The sequence below is a fragment of the Drosophila mojavensis genome, unplaced genomic scaffold, assembly GCF_018153725.1.
Source record: "Drosophila mojavensis isolate 15081-1352.22 unplaced genomic scaffold, ASM1815372v1 contig_36, whole genome shotgun sequence".
In the NCBI taxonomy this organism is placed as follows: domain Eukaryota; kingdom Metazoa; phylum Arthropoda; class Insecta; order Diptera; family Drosophilidae; genus Drosophila; species Drosophila mojavensis.
The window spans coordinates 21,217,783-21,237,255 of NW_025318858.1; the positions used below are offsets into that span (position 1 = coordinate 21,217,783).

Sequence of the window (19,473 nt, forward strand, 5' to 3'; positions counted from 1 at the left end):
GCCGCAGACAGACAACTTGCTAATTTTCATGCGCCATTTACGGGACGAAATCTGGCGAGGATTTGCCACCCACTTGCCAGCAGGCAAAGTGGGAATACCCTGCATTTGGAAAGTGAGGGATTACAAACAATATAACGGCTGATAATCAGACCTATAATGGGATATTAAACATTAAATATTTATTTAAAAATATTTGTTTAAATTAAAACACCAATGAACCAACAACAATTTTTATTTTTACATGTTCGCCAAAAAAAATTTTTCAAATAATATGAGAAGAAAATTTACACAGCTCAAACTTTTGTTCGACATTTATAATAAATTTTTGTTTATAATAAAAATAAAACCGATTTTCGCTCAATTCGGAGTATTCGTTGAGAATAAAATATTTGTTAATTTTCAAAACATGTCTTGAGCTTACTTAACTTCAATACCATTAACTATGTTTTGCTTAAAACACAGGGGATTGCCTAGTCGACCAGTTTGGAAATCCAACTAACTCCTGTTTTTCCTGTCGCATCACGAATTCACTTGAGAACTCTTTTATTATTTTTTGCTCCCCTTTTCTTTTTGTTCCTTTTTTGCTGCATCAGATTGTCAGCCTCCTTTGGACTACTTAAAATTCAGTGGATGACATAAACATCCTTAAGTAACCCAGTCAACAATGCCAAATGCGCTTTAACGATATGTCAGAGATTAGAGCGCTAAAAATGCTAAAGCAATTAATTTACAACATTTTGGCAGGATGAGCAAGGCGAGAAGAGAAGAGGAGATAAGAGAAGGTTGTTTCTTGTTTTTGGCTGCAATTTTATATTAAGCTGTGTTCTCAAAAACGTAAACTATACGTAAACGTAAACTAAATTTGAAAATAATTGATGATATCTATATCTATAGCTAGATTTAATTGAGAGGTTTTAGTCAGAGTTTTTAGTGTATAAATAAATTTCTATACAGATGCAATAATAAAAATACAAATTATATATTATTTATATTATTCTTAAAGCGAATTCATTTTAGAGAACATTGATATGAATTCAATTTTCTCTATTTTTCTCATTAAATGCAATAATAACCACAATAAAATGTTATAAAAATGAGTATTGCCTGGAAATCCTCAAGCATATATATATCCCATAATAAAGGCAGCCAGCGGCAAAGGCAACAAAGCAAACAATAATTTCCCCCATATATACAATAAGAAGTATAGCCAAGTATGGCTGGAGTCAAGGCGGCTACAGGATATAGTGCAGAGTGTGTTTGTATTTATATGTGTGGGCGATTTCAAGGCAGAAACGGATGTACAAATTGCAAAACATAATTCAAATTGTTTGACTCCGTTTTTTTTTTTTTTTTTTTTTTTTTTTTGACAATGACTGCGCCAGTTCCACTGATATTTTGGCAAGTGCTTTTATCTTGGCATATGCATGTCCATGTCTATGTGTGTGCAAGTGTGTGTGTGTATTTGTACTGAGATGAGTTGGGCCAGCCAGCCAGAATTTTATCTGTTTGCTTAAGCTGCAGTCAGCTGAGCGCGCCTTTAAAGGTTATTAACGGGCATTGTGCTACGTGGCGTATGAGTAACATTAATTAGCTGAAACTGCCAGGCGAAGTGCGCTTAAAAAGCAATTAAATGTGCTTAGCATAAGTTGCCAAAATATTTTGCATGCATTTGGTCGGAGCTTCAAAATCCATCGCATACTCTCAGGCGGCGCCCCCAATCGAATTTTTAGGGCTAGCTGGATTTTTAGCTGCCTTTCTAGCCTTTTTCTTTTGGCTCACACACTCTCAAGCAGCGCGCCATTTGACTTAATTAGTTGGCTGACGCCACTGCTGTCGACGCCCACTTTAGCTGTGCAGGCGGACAGTCGGGCAGGCGGGGGCGTGGCTGTTGCGGAAAAACTATGAATTTATTTGACACTTGAATAAATGCGGTTTTTGCGGCCACAACGAAAAATGTCAGCCCATATTTTTCGGCTGGCAGCAAACCCTCTCTCTGTCTATCACCATCGCCCATCGACAGAGAGCTCTGCCCAGGCGGTAAACGTTGCTCCGTATTGATATATAACCCATGTCTTGCATGTTCTTGTGCTTGGTGTACTTCATGTTCGATTCACAGCGCCGCGTCGTATATTTCCGTTTCCTGATTTTCTTAGGCCAAAGCCTGGCCACACACACACACACACCCTCACACACATTCATACACACGTGCATATGTGTGCCGTATACTTAGCGTTTTGCAAAATCCCATTTTTGCTGTCTAATTTATGAATGTAAGCGCTAAGTATGCGCTCATGCCAGTAATTGTGATATGTGTAAGTGCATTTGGCTGGCAGAGACAGCGCCGAAAGCCAAAGCCCCAACCACAAGCCGAAGGCGCCAAGCGAAAGGCCATGATGTCATTTGCCTCAAATTTGGAGCTGTTCATTTTTGGGATTAGATTCATTTTAATTTGAGTAAAGAGATAGTTAGAGACAGGAAAAAAAAATCAAATTTTAATATTGTAGTTATAAATTAGAGATCATATTTTCCATCAAGGAACAGACGTGGCTGCTGCCTATGCCATTGAATAATTGTAAATAATAATGTACATACCTTTATAAAACATACATAATATACATATTCTCCTTTCGATTTAACTATGCGTGTTGGCTCGTAGGCTTGTCTGTAAATCTGACTCTCCTTTTGCCTTCACTTCTATCTCACGCTCTGTCTCTTCATTTGTATCTCTGTCGACTGCCTAAGAGATCAGAAGATCATTTAAGTTGTCTATGTGTATGAATCGGTATATGAGTAAACGAAGCTAGAATGCTTGCAGCGGCAGAGAGTGCTCCCATTGGTCACTTAAAGCTCGGCTGCGACGACCTCTACCTGTCGTTGGGCTTAACATTTGAGAGCGACTTAGTGCTTGAGTGAAAGTCGCTCTATATAAAGAGCAGCAGCTGGAGCATTTCTTCAGTCGTGGGCGACCCCAGGCCTAGTCAGTCGTGCACTGCAGTACACTGATGTGTGTGATTGTTCAGCTGAGCATTAAAAACGTAGAGAAAATACTTAGAGAATATAAATGGAGAATATACATATAGGAAGTACTTAGAGGAGCGACACGGACAACTCTAGGAAATAAGTTATACATGTAACATGCACATATATATGTACATACATATATTTATTACGAAGGCATGGAAAATATATACTTTAAGCTATATAATGACTACCTTCTTATCTATCTGTTGTTAGATTATGAATTCCAAACAATAAAAATATAAAAATATTTAATGAAATATGATGTAAAACCTGATATAAAAAATTACTTTTACCGCGTTTTTATGTGTAATATTTCAAAATGTTTTCGCTCCTCCACATTAAAACTAAGTTGGCAGCACTACTCTCAACTCTTCGAGTGAAATGTCAAGGGGTATCGATATTATTTAACGATACCAGTTTCGATTGCTTGCCCGTTTCAAATAAACACGTGCGCCTGGTGAACGTGTTTTTGTTTAAGGCGTAGCTTAACATTTATTTTGTTAACTATGGAAGTAGCAGAGCTGGAAATGGCGCCAGGTAACAGTTCGGAGACAACAACAGTTACCAATGAGGTAACAATGACAGCAGTGGCCACAAATGCGAGCATCGCTACAGAAACTGTGCCAGCAACAGCAGATGCAACCACTATCGAAGTGAGTACCAAAAATGATTCAACAGCAGTTGTTAGTGAATCAAGCCAAACTGAAGCGACAGCAAGTGTACACAAAGAGAATGAAACAGCGATGGCAACTAATCAGGAGCAAGAGCAGACACAAACAGGTAGATTTAGATATCCTATAAAAGTGCGCATAACAATGTGAATGTTATGTTTTTAGATTGTGCTTCACCTGCAAAAACTGCAGAACCCACCCAAGTCGAAGCAGAGCTGAACAGTGGAGAAATAGCTGTTAATTCTTCAGTGAACCAGACTACCACGAAGATTTCCACAAATGTTGCTAGTCCTGAAGAGAAAATATCAACCTCGGCAAAATCAGCAGAAACAGGGCAGAGCATCGAGCCAGTAAATGCTTCAAATTCTCAAGTGGAAGAGAACAACTGTCCGTCTACCGGAGCTGAAGCAGAGCTAAGCAACGCGACAATCAATGTCAATCCAAGAGTGGAACAAGAAACCGTCAGCGATGTGGTGGTTGAACCAAAGGTAAACCACGAGGCTAGTTCTCAAGGAGAACTTGGTGCTGCTGTTAGTGCAATGGACTGTGAAACCTCGCCAACAAATGAAGGTTTAACTCCATCAGTGAAACAAACAAATGGCTTAAGTTTACTCTCTGGCTATGGCTCTGATATGGACTCAGACGTGGAAGAGCCACAACCAATAGCAGACAGCGATAATGATGATATTGTGGAAGTACCAGTAACGGGACCCTCTAGTATGCGTCGTCAAGTTGTGGCCGTCAGCTCGAGCAGCGACAGCAGTAGCGAATCAAACTCCGATTCGGAGGCAGAATATCTAACAGTATTGCGCAAGAAAATAGATAAACGCATAAATACCGATGATTGTGATGACGATGACGATGAGGATTTGGAAGATGATTCGAAGCCGCGCCGGCGTCAGCCGCCGAGAGTGCGTGGCGAGATGTTACTGGATGACCTACCTCCAATTGAACAGCTTGAGATAACCGTTCCGGAGGACGAATGCATTGAGCTGGGCAAAGTGCAATCTATAGTGGATCAATTAGTTTTAGTCAGTGTCCTGCCCAACTCAATGCTGTTCGATTTGGACACTGTGCTCTTCCTGGAGAAGGGACGCAAAGTACTTGGCCAGGTCTTCGATGTGCTCGGCCAGGTGGCCGATCCACTCTACTGCGTTCGCTTCAATTCCAATCAGCAGATCAAGGAGCGCAACATCAACGTGGGCGACATTGTCTACTGTGCCCCACAAACGGAGCACACACAATTCGTAATACTGTCCAAACTAATGCAGGTGCGCGGCTCAGATGCATCGTGGGAGCACGACGTGGAACCACCAGCGCGCTTCATAGATTACTCTGACGATGAAGCGGAGCGCGAAGCGCGTTGGGAGCAGCGCAAGAAGCGTCAACGTGAACGCACCAATTCCACGGACTCTACGGAGACGGTGACCACGTCGACAACAACGAACACAGAAGCTAGCGAGGCAGCGCCTCGACAGCGGGGTCGACGCGCTCAACGCCAGTCGCAGAACTATTCCCATGGCAATCAGCAACAGCAGCGCCAGCACAGTCAATCACGCTCGCAGTCCAGAGACTCGGAGTACAATTATCATCCCAGCTACAATCCAGGCAGTTGGCATTCGAATTACTATCACAATTATCATCCACCTGCTGCCAATTTCAATATGATGCCCGGCATGGGATTCCCCATGTCCGCGCATGGTTATGGCTATATGCAGGGACCACCGCTGCCACCACCACCTCCGCCACCACATCCCTATGGCATGCCCATGGGTATGCCACCTCACATGTATCCAACGCATCCTTCGCCCTATGGCCCACCCCCTCATCCGCCACCCAATTAAACATCGAATCCCTTTTATTCACTTTATTCCAATAAAAAAATTTGTTTAAAAATTGTTTGCTTTCTGTTTTCTTTTATCGTTAAAATGCTTGAAGTGTTTGTTGTATAAAAAGGTACTTAATCTGTGTGGGATCTCAACAATAACGCTGATTACAGGTGTGTGTGCGCATTGTACATATGGCTGGGTATAAACTTATCTAACGGTGTGTGAATGCATGAGTGTATGTGTACCCAATTGACAAACTTCTCTAAAATTTTAAAAATTGGTTTTAAATTAATATAGCTGATTTTTAAGCTAGAGTTTCTATAGGTTGAAAATTTATTAAAAGAAATTTTAGAATCTATGATAGATTTGTGGATGCATATATATATATATTCTTTATTAGGCCTATAGCAACCTGTTTTTTACTAAATATTTTTGCATAACTTTATAATTAATTTTGTGTTTGTTTCCTTAAAATTTTTCTATCCATTTTATATTTTAATAATATATATATATATATATTATTTATGTTTGTGAAGTTTTTTAGCAATATAAAATTTTGCTATAAAAATTATAGTTTTATATTTATATTTTATTAATATATATAATGCATATTTGTGAATTTTTTAACAATACAAGTTATTATTACTTTTTTTCTCTTTAACTTTTTTTTAAATGTTAAAACTTTAAAATTTTGTTTTTTAAATAAATTTGTAAATTTGTGTTTATTCAAATATATAATTGCTGAATAATAAAAAAAAAAGCTAATTATTCAAAAATTGTATATTGCTTGTGTGAATTGAATTTATGTACTCTATAATATACTTTACTAATAGATTTTATACTTATGATATAACAATTTTAAAATTTTGGCAAGGGTCTTGAATTTAAGGATCACCGTTTAAGATTTACATTCTTTTAAAGATTTTCATTATTATCGATATTCTCCATTAGTTATTACATTGAATTATGCAAAAATTGTTTGTAAAATCGAGTGATTCGTTGGATTTTCGTTACGCTTGTCAACTGGGCAACTATATATATATAGATTATATATAAGTATAACTATATATATATATATATATATATATATATATATATATATATATGTATATATGCTTCATATATGGTTGCTTTATATACAGCAATCGAATCGGGTGGAAGCACTGTGAGCTACTAAAAAGCGGCCAAAAACAATGTTAACTTCTTGGTTATTATGATTTTACCTGTATATATCTATATAAATATATATATGATATATCTCTAAAATGGATGTGTATATGTATATAATATGATGTACACATAGTTGGATCAAAATGTTAAGCTTATTCGAGAGGCACAGGCGAATGTGGTTGCATCGAATCGAAAATAGGAAAATTTAGCGAGCCTAAAGCTATTTACATGGAAATAAAAATATTTAAAAAATAATAATCAAAAATATGTGTGTGATAAACAGACAACAAATGCAGAATAACTATAATAATAATCTGGAAACAACATTCTGTTCTTTTGATTGCCTAACGTTGTACGATTTGGTCGCGCTTCTTGAGCAGAATGAGGATAACGGTTATATTATCCTGTGAGTCCCTATCCTTGGCAGCCTCCACAAGCAATTTGGGAATGTCTTCGAGTTGGGTGGTCGACTCCGCTAAGCACTGATAGACGGTCTCCACAACGAAGGACTCGGGTACATGATCCCAGAGCCCATCGCTGCCCATGACCAAAAAATCATGCGCTTCACTTAGCTGCACGTCGACAAAATCGGGCTCAGCTATGACAGCCTCCAAGCTGTAGTCGCCAATGGAGCGACCCACATTCAAGATGCCATTGACGCGCCATTGGCCCTGGGCGTGAATGACGCTGCCGCCGCTCAATTCGATGCGCCGCCTTTCATCCACAGCCTCTGGTTTGTGTGGTTTGACCAGCTGCAGCTGAGTCCGTTTGCCTACAAGCAACGCCTTGGAGTCGCCCACCCAGGCAATATACAACTGCTGTCCGTTCACGATCAGGGCACAGACAGCAGTTGTGCCGCTGGTGATGCGTTTGCGAGCAAACCGTTCGTCCGCCTGCAAAAAGGTCGCCTCGAAGGCGTTGCGATAGAAGTCCACAGTGCAATCCCCATTAGTTCGCACACGCTGCAATTGCTTGGCCAACAATTGGGGTATTTGACTGGTTGCATAGGTGGCGGACAAGGCACCTGAATGGCCATCGAAGACACCAAAAAAACGGCAATCTTTGTGATCCTCTAGCTGATACATTTCACCAAAACGTTCCAGGCACACATGGCGATCTTCCATTTTACGCGGCTTATTCTTAACAGCTGCAACACTGTGCGATGGTGCTGCGGGCTGTAAAGCGCATGCGCAGCTAGAGGGTTCCTTGCATAGTGCACCATTATCTGCATAGGTCTGCAATTTTTCCATGGCTGCATTGTCCGTCAGCTTAAGCAACAGTTTCTCCAACTGTAGGTTGACAAACTTTTGTAATTTCAATAGATCATATTGGGGCTCGCTGCCATCTGCCTCATTCAGCTCCAGCTCTTTGGCATGACAAATCTCCTGCTCCAGCTGGGAGGTTACCAAATGGAGGAGCTTGAGCTGAAAGGAGACCGGACAGCCTCGGCTTGATAAGTATTTCCAAACGGCTGAAATAATTTCCGCGCGCCTTTCATCGCCATTCACTTTGTAGGTGTCAGTGCTGCTGCGCGTTACACAATTAATGTTGCGAGACAGTTCGTTACCAGAGGTCAGTTCGCTGCTTACGGCTCTTGTGGACAAAAATTCTTTAAATTCCAGCAATTGCGCACATTCCGTAGCTGCTTTCGTCGGATCCGCGTCTGCGTCCATTGACATATTTTTTAACTGATTATCTGCTCAGCTAAGTTGCTGTTGTGCTTACAATTCGGCGCGCTAGACACATGAGTTAATGTACATTAGTAATTGCCGATGATTCACCCGCGCACTTGCATTTTTTACGCAATGCTTCTATTTGTTTATATATTCTGCGCAGTGTGGCTGCATTTGATAAGTAAAAATTTACCGCCATTTTTCCCGGTGATGCCACCCTTTTAAATGGTTTAAATTCATGTTGTTTCTTGTATTCAATAATTTCGTGCACATATGCCAGAAATTAATCATTTTGCTGTCTACATCTTCGTATATTGCGAGGAATATCATTTAAAATTAATATATATTTAGCGCGTGGTTTCATTGCTCGTGCTGCATATATTTATACTTTCAGTGTGAATGTTAAAATTCTTGTTCTTCCTTCGCTGCCGGCAGCACTCAGCTGTTGCTTTGTTTTGTATTAAAGCCAAAAATTATTTAGTTTAAATTGTTGCTTTATTCTATTATTTTTGTGAAATGTGTGTTGTTTGAAAACACTCATTACATTTGCTCAGAATGTCGACACCACTCGAACAGCAGACAGATGAGCGCGAAGCTCTGCAATCCATTTACGAAGGCGATGAAAATTTTAAAGAAATCAACTTGACCACATTTCAATACAAGGTAAGAGCCACATGCACCAATCACAGCAAATATCTATAAATAATTTGTTTCTATGCTTTAGTATGGCGAAGAGGATAGCTATAAATCATTTTTAGTGGAACTACAATGGGGTGAAAATTATCCCGACGAGGCACCCACGATCAATCTAAATACTTTCTACAATCGCAATCTGTAAGTGTAAATGAAATATGACGACGCTGGGCATCTCTTTAGGAACACTGTACTTTCAGCTTACCCGTTGTGAAGGATGCAATAGAGTCAGCACTCAAAACAGAGGCAACACAATGGCTGGGCTGTGGCATGACATATACACTCTTCGAATGCCTTAAAGACAATTTAGAACAATTAACTGCCTTACAGCCCGAAACTGCGCCCACAGTGGCTGTCGTAGACGACGGTGTTGGAGCGCTAAAGATATCAGATCCAACGACAGAGGCCAAGCAAAAGGAACCGAAGAAGGAGCAATTGACCAAAGCGCAAAAGCGTCGTCAATGGGAACGAACCGATCATAAAGGCGAACGTGCACGCGGCTGGGATTGGGTGGATATTGTTAAGCATCTATCACAAACAGGCAGCAAGGAGGACACAGCAGCGGCCTTAGAGAGTGCAGCGGCGGCAGCCGCAGCCAATCCGGTTCTGCACCCACTTAACACCTGAGTTTAGATGTCAACTAGTTAACTAATTCAAATTATCAACGAATTCAATCAAAACAAAAAATAATTGTCAGAATGTGATCAGAGCGGTTGCTGCTTGAGTCCATTAAAGCCGATCAATTTACAACACGCATGTCTGGTTATTCTTTTTGGAGAGACGAGGCCAGCCACTTGGCCGCTAGGGTCAAGTCAATGGAAAATCAAATACTTTTTATAAAAATGAAAAAAACACTGTATACGCATAGATCAGTCGCAAAATGTTGATGCGCTGTGTCAGTCGCTTCGTACGTGTTGATGATGTAATATTTTAAACGAAATTATGTTACAATTCTTATTTAAATTTTTTATAGCGTTTAATATTGTCAGTTAATTTTAGGCAGCGGGCGTGTTAAGTTCGAGTTCGATGTTTAAGCATAAATACCTTGGGGAATACTAAACGCTCTCTCGAAACCAGTTTAAAAGAAAATAGAGAGCGAGACCGAAAGAGACAGCAGGCACGGTACGCGTCGGGTGCGATACTAGATTTAAATAATCAAGTTGGTGTGACAGAGAAGACAGTTGTAGACTCGTCATCATTAGTTTATCTAAACAAATATTCTACAATGGGTCAGAAATGCTCTTGCCTGCGTCGAAGCAAAAATTCCGACGAACACTCGAAAAGCGAAGTCGACTCAAAGCTGCGTATGCGCACTATTAATGCAAATCTTTTAACAGCTCCGGGTAAGCTTTGTTTTTGTTTTTCAAATATTTGCTTTGTTTACATTTGACAATGATAATGAGACTGCATACTATTATTACCTAATGTCGATTTTACCTTTTTTGTATGCCAATTTGCTGTTCGCTGTGGGCGTACGTGTACATTTCAAAACTAGTTGCCTACAGTCTAGCCATTTATTTAGTTTTTTGAAATGTACATTATACTATATTTATATAGATATACATACGTATACATATATATATAGTCAGCACTTGAAGCAGTCTGCTTGCAAGCCTTATTCATCAATTCTACTTAAATAGCTCGCAACTGAACATTAAGCAAATATCAAGCACCTGGAATCTGTTATTCAATGAAAAAACACCAAAAATAAACGTAAAACAACAGCTCCCAAAAATTCTTTTGATACTCGCTTGTGTGCGAATCGAAAACGAGAGTGGGCTCAAAAATTGCCGTCTTCTTCAATTATATACGAATATATCTATATGTATAATGTATCTAAATGTATAATATTATTGGATCATTTATTATATATCTAAATATAGATGCCAAACCTTTTTAAAACAGTAATTAATTATATTAATCACTTGCAAAACGCTTGGCTCATCATGCTCATTTTCAGGTAAAATACCTAAGAGTTCAATCTACTTCAAAAAAGGTTTCAGATTTGTATATTTCTGTTTATCGTTTTAGTTAAAGTATGTTTGAATTTTTGAAGGGTATTTGACCTTCGCGAATATGTTTTTCTCGCATTTATTATAACTACTAAATAGTATGATAATACAGGTATTATCAGTTGACAACCTGTTGGAGGCTGTATGAAATAGTCAGGTGAATTTAAGCTGTCAAAAAATGTGGTCTATCAAATATGTTTACTCTTTGCACTAGACTGATTTAAAATGGAGATCATAGCTTAAAATAGTGCAAACAACATTAAATACACAGCATTCAAACAGTGAAACATGCAAATTACTAGATGATTTTGAGCTCTGCTGTAGGTCTGAATTCTCGCACATGAATCAATTTAATTGGCACTATTTGTTGCGCTTGTGATTCGACTCTCTGAATGTTGCCGATGACGTAGTCGCGCAACAGATGGTGGTAACTTCTACTACCAAGCAACGCCAACGGTCGCACCAGTAATACGCTTCCCGTTCATAATTAATAATAACAGAGTGAACGAGAGAGAGCGAGAGAGAGAGGGAGAGAAGTGACGTTCAAGAGATCAACTAACGGCTATTTTAGAGATGACCACCTTAGCGCATTTAAAGCTAAATTCTATGGCTACTGCAGAGAAAGATGGCAATTATTAGCTGCACAAATCATAATGTAATATATGAACATAATATAATTTTCTTTTATTTTTGTATTTTGATTTTATTATTATTTAAATTATTTTGTTGCTCCGATTTCTATGCGTTTGTATCAATCTAGCTTTTTCCCCTTCAGCGTAGGCAGCACCATAAGCCACAGACAATAGAAGAATTGAGAGTGTAACAAGAGAGAGAAAGAGCGCGAGAGAGGTCATCAGAAACAGCTAGCCAGCCGGCCAGCAAATAAACTATCTCAATCTTCGATATTGATCAGTGTTATTTGAAGCGTCGCGGCGTACAGTTTTTGATTTGCAATTTCTCAGCACCTAAACATAATAGTTCAAGCTTAAAGCGCAGTTTCCGTTACGTTTTGTAGTCTTTTGTTAAGACGATGACCCATTGGTATCGCAGCTATGCGCCCAGTTGGCTGCAGCGCTGGTGGCAACCGCCGGCTCCTGCCAAACCAATAAATCCCTACCGAAGCATACGTCCCGGTCCCGATATTGCAAGTAATTGAGTGCTATGAAAAAAAAAAAAAAAAAAAAAAAAACAAATTACCAATTGTGAACAAATCTCATAAAAACTATTAAATATATTTTTGGTTAGATGAACTGTGGAAAAACGATAATGTATATATATATATATATATATATATATATATATATATATATATATATATAATATACAATAGATAATATATATAATTAAATGCAGTGATAAAAGCAGTTTATTCTCTTTAAACAGCAATAATACAATAAATATTTGATAAAAATTTCTTAAAAATATAATAGAGAAATAATAATAATTTTGTGAAAGAGTGAGAGGAAGCATTTTATAATTCAAATGAATAGCTTGACGAAAATTATTTAAAATGCTGTACATATATGCGAATTTCTTAATTTTTAGTTTAAATATCATCTATCATCATTAAGAAATGAAAAAAAAAAAAAAATTAATATTTGTAAATGTATCAAACATATTTAGTTATACATATATATTATTAGATAATTTCACTTATAAAAATGATTGTAGATTTGCTATAAAATATTGAAATTATATTCTCAATATCATCTTGTTTCAGTGTACGCAGTATTCTCTCTATAAATCCTCCTATATGCCACATATTTTTATTTTTTCGTCTATGACTTCACGCGTTTTTTTTTTTTTTTTTTTTTTTTGTGTGTTTTGTATTTTAGTTGTTTGACATGTTTTGTGATTTTTCGGCACTTCGCTTACCATGTATATTTGTACATATTTTATTTGGCTTTACACACTTTTATTTGTTGCTAATATTTATTTCCTGATTGGCTTATAAATCAAACAATCATTAGCATGAATCACTTTACATCTTGACGGTGGCATCTCAAGCTGTCTTATCTTATCGCTGTCTATTTCAGCATCCTACGATCCAAAAACACTTCTTCGAAAGGTTAAACACCAATAGAAATTTAAATGCTTTGATAGTTGAGGTCTCAAAGTGCAGCCATGTGGAAATGGAATTCATATATATGAATGTATTCATATATACATATGTACTTGCTGGATCGTATATCAAATGATCCGCTTTTTATAGAAACAAGATTCAAATTGCTCTTATTGTTTTTTTTTTTTTTTTTTTTATAGTGTTTTTGATTTTCGTTTTCAATTTATTAGAGTTTATTAGTTTTCCTATATACGTAAATCGAATCAGATTGCCAAATGCTACTTATAAATTTCGAAAATTCAATTTGAACAAACAAATAATATTATTTCGTTTTTAAAAGAACTTTTGCCTGAATAATTCTATACAGAGGGCAACAGCTGAACAACAGCTAATATATCAGCCAAAGTACAGTAATAGCTCGCTAAAGAGATGGTTCTTGAATAGAGAAGAGAAAAAGTACAGTAAAATCTATATCAATAGATGGTGTCTGAATAATTTCTAAGCCAAGTAAAATAATAGCTCAAAAAGCTAAGGTTTTTGAATAAAAATATAGAGACAAATTCAACAGGTTTTTAATTGAACAATAAATAAAAATTGATTTTTAATAATTTGCATAGATTTTTTATTCAATTGGACACGAAAATAAGCGAATAAACGAAGTATTACTGTAGACAGTCATAGTTAGCATATTATATACCACGAGCATACATATATCTATGTATGTATATATTTATAAAAATACTTTGACAATTTTATTTTATTGGATTTTTTTATTTTCTTAAGAATGGTATAAAAAGTTGATTTCTGGTATGCAAATCTGTCCATCAACACAAGTGGTGTTTATGTTGTTGCAGCTAATTCCCATAGATCTTGATGATGATGACGATGACGATTTTCAGTCAGTTTTAGGTATAGCCCATGCGTTTGATTGTTTGTTGTAGGCGTCGTCTTCTGCTCATATATCGTTCATACGCCCGATTGTCCACTATGAGAATTAATTGACTTGGCATTGAACTGTTTGGCCAGTGAGCCGCAAACTTTGTATATTTATGGCCAAAGGCGATTATTTAAAATAATTCGTTTCGGCTGCAGCATGACAAGCGATCAGCTTTATATTATGAGATCATCGGGCCGTGTTACTTATTAGCAAATAAAATAAGACAATCCTAAGTGATTCAAAAAATTGGCGCGCTTTAGAAATTGGTTCAGATTTAATTTCAGTTAGACGTTAGTTGTTCGGTTTACATTTCATGATTATCGGTACTGTAAACCTCAGTGTGAAAACTATAACTATATATAATTTATATAACTTTTGTATAAGTTTTAACTCATGATTTAAGAAGTGTGTCTAATATTTATTTAGCATATACATTCATTTGTGAATGGCTTCGAGTTCAAGTACCAATAGTTAGGTCAGGGCTGCAAAATCTGCAAAAAACGTTAGTTTGCGCCTGCCTGTTTCAACTTGTAGACCTCGACATATGTAAACTAAACTCTTAGCCTCGATTATTTATACCATTTAATCTTCCAGATGCCGGTAGCTCTGCGGTGCTGGGCGTGCAGCGTGTGGATCTCTGCCTGGCGGACAACCATGACGAGCACCACACGAGCCACTTCTATGCGGCAGCTGCCAAGGAGGCGCTAATCGTGCGGCGAGGCGAACCATTTCGTTTGCGCATCTACTTCAATCGGGATTACAGCCCCAGTAAAGATGCAATTAGCTTCATATTCAGCGTGACGGACGATAACAAGCCGAACCCGGGACATGGCACTCTGACGGCTCTGGTGCCGCACGATGGTATCGATTTTCTGGGCGATCCATTGGAATGGGGCGCCGGCATTGAATCGCACGAGGGTCAAATATTAACAGTACTAGTGAAGCCACCGGCCACATGTCCGGTAACCGAGTGGCGTCTGGACATTGACACGAAGCTGCTGGGCGATGGCTCGCGCAGCTATCCATTGCCACTGCCCATCTATATACTCTTTAATCCCTGGTGTCCGGACGATCAGGTTTACATGGAGGACCGGGATAAGCGCAAGGAGTATGTGATGCATGATACGACTCTGATTTGGCGTGGCTCCTACAATCGACTGCGTCCCTCAGTCTGGAAGGTTGGCCAATTCGAGCGCCATGTGCTCGAGTGCAGCCTGCGAGTCCTTGGAACAGTGGGACACATTCCACCTGCCTACCGAGGCGATCCGGTGCGTGTGGCACGTGCTCTATCTGCTCTGGTGAACTCCGTGGATGATGATGGTGTGCTGTTGGGCAACTGGACCGAGGATTTCTCGGGCGGCACAGCGCCCACCAAGTGGACGGGCTCTGTCGAGATCTTGCAGCAGTTCTACAAGACCCAGAAGTCGGTGAAGTTCGCTCAATGCTGGAATTTCAGTGGTGTCCTGGCCACGATTGCACGTGCCTTGGGCATTCCTTCACGCATTATTACATGCTACTCCTCTGCCCATGATACGCAAGCGTCGCTGACTGTCGATGTGTTCATCGATGCCAACAATAAGAAACTGGATGCGGAGACAACGGACTCCATATGGAACTATCATGTGTGGAACGAGGTGTGGATGCAGCGTCCCGACTTGGGCATTGGACAGTACGGAACATACGATGGCTGGCAGGTGGTAGATGCGACGCCACAGGAGGCATCGGATAATATGTACCGAGTGGGTCCCGCCTCAGTGCTGGCAGTGAAGCATGGCGAGATTCTGCGTCCCTTCGACTGCGGCTTTGTCTACTCAGAGGTGAATGCCGATAAGCTCTATTGGCGTTACAATGGACCCGCCCAGCCGCTAAAGCTGTTGCGCAAGGACACTCTGGCCATTGGCCAGTTGATCAGCACCAAGGCGGTGCTGAAGTGGGAGCGTGAGGATATCACCGATAGCTATAAATATGCCGAGCGCAGCGAGGAGGAGCGCAGCTATATGCTGAAGGCCTTGAAGCAATCTCGTCATGCTTTCAGTCGCTATTATTTGAATGATAACTTCAACGAGGTGGAGTTCAGCATGGAGCTGAAGGACGACATCAAGGTGGGCGAGAACTTCTCGGTGGTGCTCAAGGTGACCAACAAGAGCCAGGAGCGCATTCATCAAGCCACCGGCCAGCTTAACTGTGATGCAGTGCTCTATACGGGCGTGGGCGCACATGAGGTTAAGACCATGGGCTTCGAGCTGGATCTGAAACCGAATAGCACGGAGTTTGTGCGCATGGAGGTCACATTCTTCGAATACTTTGAGAAATTGTCCTCGCAGGCGGCTTTCCAGATCTCTGCGGCCTGTCGCGTCAAGGATACCGACTACGATTATTATGCCCAGGACGATTTCCGTGTGCGCAAGCCGGACATTAAGCTGCAACTGGGCAATGGTGACAACGCCAGCATCGTATCACAGCAGGAAATCGATATAATATTGCGCCTGACCAATCCTCTGCCCATAGCACTCCACAAAGGGTTATTCACAGTGGAAGGTCCTGGCATAGAGCTGCCACTCAAATTTAAGGTGCGTTATCCAAGACTGAAAGGGTTTGATGCAATGCACAGGTTGCACTCGGTGCACTTGCCAGGTCTTTCAATCATGTGACGTCACAATCTACATGAGCATGGGCTACGAAATGCAAAGAGGTTTCGCGCAACTCAATTACATGCTTACACTTGTGAAATCTTATGATTAAACTTGTGATGTCACAGATTGTATTGATCTATCCGGTCTATAGTTGATGTTACTAAAAAGCTCCAATATTTATTCTTATTTCCTATAGATTCCTGAAGTACCAGTGGGTGGCACGGCCGCTGCGACATTTAAGTATGTCCCACCATATGCCGGCCGAGGGACAATGATAGCCAAGTTCACTTCCAAGGAGCTGGACGATGTGGATGGCTACAAGCACTATGAGATTGAACCGCGACCCGGCGATATGCTGCAACCCAATGGCAGCCATCGGAGCAGCAATATCATACGCCGGCGCACGGATGTCATTCCCTGAACCAAATGAGCCAGCTCGATATTGCAAGTCGTTCTTTTCTGTATTTGTAAGTTAAGCTTGAATTTAAGTTTTATAAATAATGAAAAATAAATGAAAATCGTAAATTAGTTAGTGTCCTCATCATAGTCTTTCGGCAGTAAGTCATCAATACCAAGTGCGAAAGCCGGCTTTTTGGCCGTCTTCACGAGATAAATACCACGCGCATCCTTTGGCACTGGATCACCCATTAGAATCTTGCTGCCGGTGCAGTTCCTGCCCTTCACCTCAGCCAATGTGCCACACGGCACGCCATAGAATCCCTTGTCACTGTTTATGGATTCCGCAAAGTACTCATAGGAGCGGCCATGACTGCAACCGGCTGTAAGAAGAACAACTTAGTTGGTATTCTGTGTAATGCGTTCAATGTACTCACTAAAGATCTGTGAGATCTCCGTGCAACCTGGTTGTGGTGGCCCGCCACCATTTGGATAAAAATCCACCATGCCAATGGGCTTGCGAAAGCCCAAATAGCCTGCACAGCTATGGATAACATCCACAAAGTTGGCATCCGTTTCATCTAAATGATTCTCTGGTCCAATGCAGTCCTCAAATGCGGGGCGTGCTGGATCCAGTCCGGTTATGCGACCAACACGATATTTCGTATAGGAGCCCGCATAGCCCATGATATGTGCGCCCAAACTGTGGCCAATTAGATGAATGCGCTGTGGATCCGCCTCCTTCTCCTCGACCAGCAGATCAATCAACTTGGCTACCGCACGACCCACTTGCACAGTATATCGAGCCGGTGTCAGATAGTAGATATTATCAGCCTGATCCCTCCAGTTGATGGCAAACACATTCACCTGCCCCCGCTGGATATATGCACCCCGTATGGACTGTATGGAGTAGCTCATGGTGCTAGATTTCCAGCCATGCACCAAGATTTTGGTGTCCAGCTTTGGATCGAACTTTTCGGCCATGTCCTGCCAGGTGTCACGCTTACGACGCTCATGCTCAAAATCGTTCTCATCTATCCAAAAACTAGAGCTGATCACCTCATTGGGGGCGTCGCTAAGTTGGGAACAATTTCATCAGAGATAGTTTTAATGATCAGATCAGATGTGAAATTCTCACCTGCCATAATATTCGAACTTGATTAGTTGCGGTAAGCTAATGCGATCCTCTGGCGGCGGCTCTACTAGATAGGCCACCTCTGGCTTGCCATCGCCATTGGGCATATAGATCCAGGTCTTGTTGTAATCCTCCTGATTCAAAATCACCTCGCCGCGTATGCCAACTGCCAAGAGAACACAAAATTTGCCAATTGATAAAATAGTTTTAATTACTCTCTGTTTTCAGTTTGGAATTACAAAGCAACAGCACGGGTCGCACGACCTGAGCCAGTGCAGCGAATCCTGTTATTAGCCACTGGACGACCACAAAGGTGTTGGACACCTCGTTGCGGCAGGGATTAAGCACATTGCAAATGCATGCGAGTCCATAACCCGTGCCCATCTCGATTGCTTGTCGGTTGCCTGACAACTAAACGAACATCTTCAAGATGTTCTTGGGTCTCTCGTTTAGTGATCCTTCTCTCCTTATGGAAAACCAGTTTCTTAGTTTGATAATTAATTTGCAACGATCGGCGATACTGAAGCACTTAAATTAATCAGGTCAGTCACTCACTCACCTGGCCAAACAACGGTGACGCAGAGCCAACCCAACGCCAGATTCAACATCATTTTTTTGTACGTCGCTTTTTTCCTTACGTTCCTCCGTTACAGTTCAACTAAGGCATTCGTCCCTTACGTTTGGGAGTTTTATAGCTGTTGAGTTGGCGGCCTATTTAAAAGTGAGACCAGGGCCAGTTGTCAATCAAGACTGGAGCTGAACTGTCTTCCAACAGTTGTATCCATTGTAGCCAAAGCAGCTTATCAGGCAACGCCACAGGGGTTAATTGGGTTAGACCCAAATTAATATTCACTGATGCATGCAACAGTTGCATTTAAATTTAAAATAAATAAAAAAAAGCTCTCTGCTACTTCAAGCTTCTCAAAGAAATCTGTGAGGTCCACTTCAACTTCATATTGTACATACATTGATGTGATTGTGTTTGCGTGCATATGTATGATGCATATACATCTGCGGTAAAAATATGCAAATATTAGAATAAAATATAAAATTGATTGTTGTCGGAAAGGGAATTTAAAGGTTAACTTGCAGGTGATTCCAAAAGACACCCTTCAAGCTATGCAATAATTAGCTTTACTATGCAATAATTACCGTACATAAGTATGCTATGTTTTTTCTTCAATAGCTGTAATAAATTTATGCATTCGTACAAATTCATAAAAGAATCGTTGCTTAATTAG

At 40.1% G+C, this 19,473-nt stretch overlaps 5 protein-coding genes across 7 annotated transcripts; 3 read left to right on the forward strand and 2 right to left on the reverse strand.

Annotated features, from left to right (window-relative positions):
- Nucleotides 1-3,439: 3,439 nt before the first annotated feature.
- Nucleotides 3,440-5,591, forward strand: LOC6577471 (H/ACA ribonucleoprotein complex non-core subunit NAF1). The gene is made up of 2 exons (XM_002003402.4): nucleotides 3,440-3,801; nucleotides 3,858-5,591. The coding sequence occupies exons 1-2, from the start codon at nucleotides 3,528-3,530 to the stop codon at nucleotides 5,534-5,536; spliced, it is 1,953 nt and encodes a 650-aa protein (XP_002003438.1). The 5' UTR covers nucleotides 3,440-3,527; the 3' UTR covers nucleotides 5,537-5,591.
- A 1,012-nt stretch (nucleotides 5,592-6,603) lies between these two features.
- Nucleotides 6,604-8,540, reverse strand: LOC6577472 (protein phosphatase 1F). The gene has a single exon (XM_002003403.4). It carries the CDS (start codon nucleotides 8,368-8,370, stop codon nucleotides 7,036-7,038), a length of 1,335 nt encoding a protein of 444 aa, XP_002003439.1. The 5' UTR covers nucleotides 8,371-8,540; the 3' UTR covers nucleotides 6,604-7,035.
- Nucleotides 8,541-8,776: 236 nt separating this feature from the next.
- LOC6577473 (RWD domain-containing protein 4) lies at nucleotides 8,777-9,809 on the forward strand. Its single transcript, XM_002003404.4, has 3 exons — nucleotides 8,777-9,027; nucleotides 9,089-9,198; nucleotides 9,258-9,809. The coding sequence occupies exons 1-3, from the start codon at nucleotides 8,920-8,922 to the stop codon at nucleotides 9,682-9,684; spliced, it is 645 nt and encodes a 214-aa protein (XP_002003440.1). The 5' UTR covers nucleotides 8,777-8,919; the 3' UTR covers nucleotides 9,685-9,809.
- Nucleotides 9,810-9,903: 94 nt separating this feature from the next.
- LOC6577474 (annulin) lies at nucleotides 9,904-17,229 on the forward strand. Of its 2 annotated transcripts, none has more exons than XM_015165689.3 (3): nucleotides 9,904-10,400; nucleotides 14,663-16,638; nucleotides 16,898-17,229. In XM_015165689.3, the coding sequence occupies exons 1-3, from the start codon at nucleotides 10,283-10,285 to the stop codon at nucleotides 17,120-17,122; spliced, it is 2,319 nt and encodes a 772-aa protein (XP_015021175.1). In that variant the 5' UTR covers nucleotides 9,904-10,282; the 3' UTR covers nucleotides 17,123-17,229. The 2 variants fall into 2 exon arrangements, with proteins under 2 accessions (XP_015021175.1, XP_002003441.1); XM_002003405.4 differs by lacking the exon at nucleotides 9,904-10,400 and adding an exon at nucleotides 11,994-12,217.
- On the reverse strand, nucleotides 17,144-19,158 carry LOC6577475 (pancreatic lipase-related protein 2). Of its 2 annotated transcripts, none has more exons than XM_002003406.4 (4): nucleotides 18,792-19,158; nucleotides 18,236-18,398; nucleotides 17,535-18,172; nucleotides 17,144-17,480 (listed from the first exon to the last, which is right to left on the reverse strand). In XM_002003406.4, the coding sequence occupies exons 1-4, from the start codon at nucleotides 18,841-18,843 to the stop codon at nucleotides 17,227-17,229; spliced, it is 1,107 nt and encodes a 368-aa protein (XP_002003442.2). In that variant the 5' UTR covers nucleotides 18,844-19,158; the 3' UTR covers nucleotides 17,144-17,226. The 2 variants fall into 2 exon arrangements, with proteins under 2 accessions (XP_002003442.2, XP_032584601.1); XM_032728710.2 differs by lacking the exon at nucleotides 18,792-19,158 and adding an exon at nucleotides 18,472-18,631.
- Between the last annotated feature and the right edge of the window lie 315 nt (nucleotides 19,159-19,473).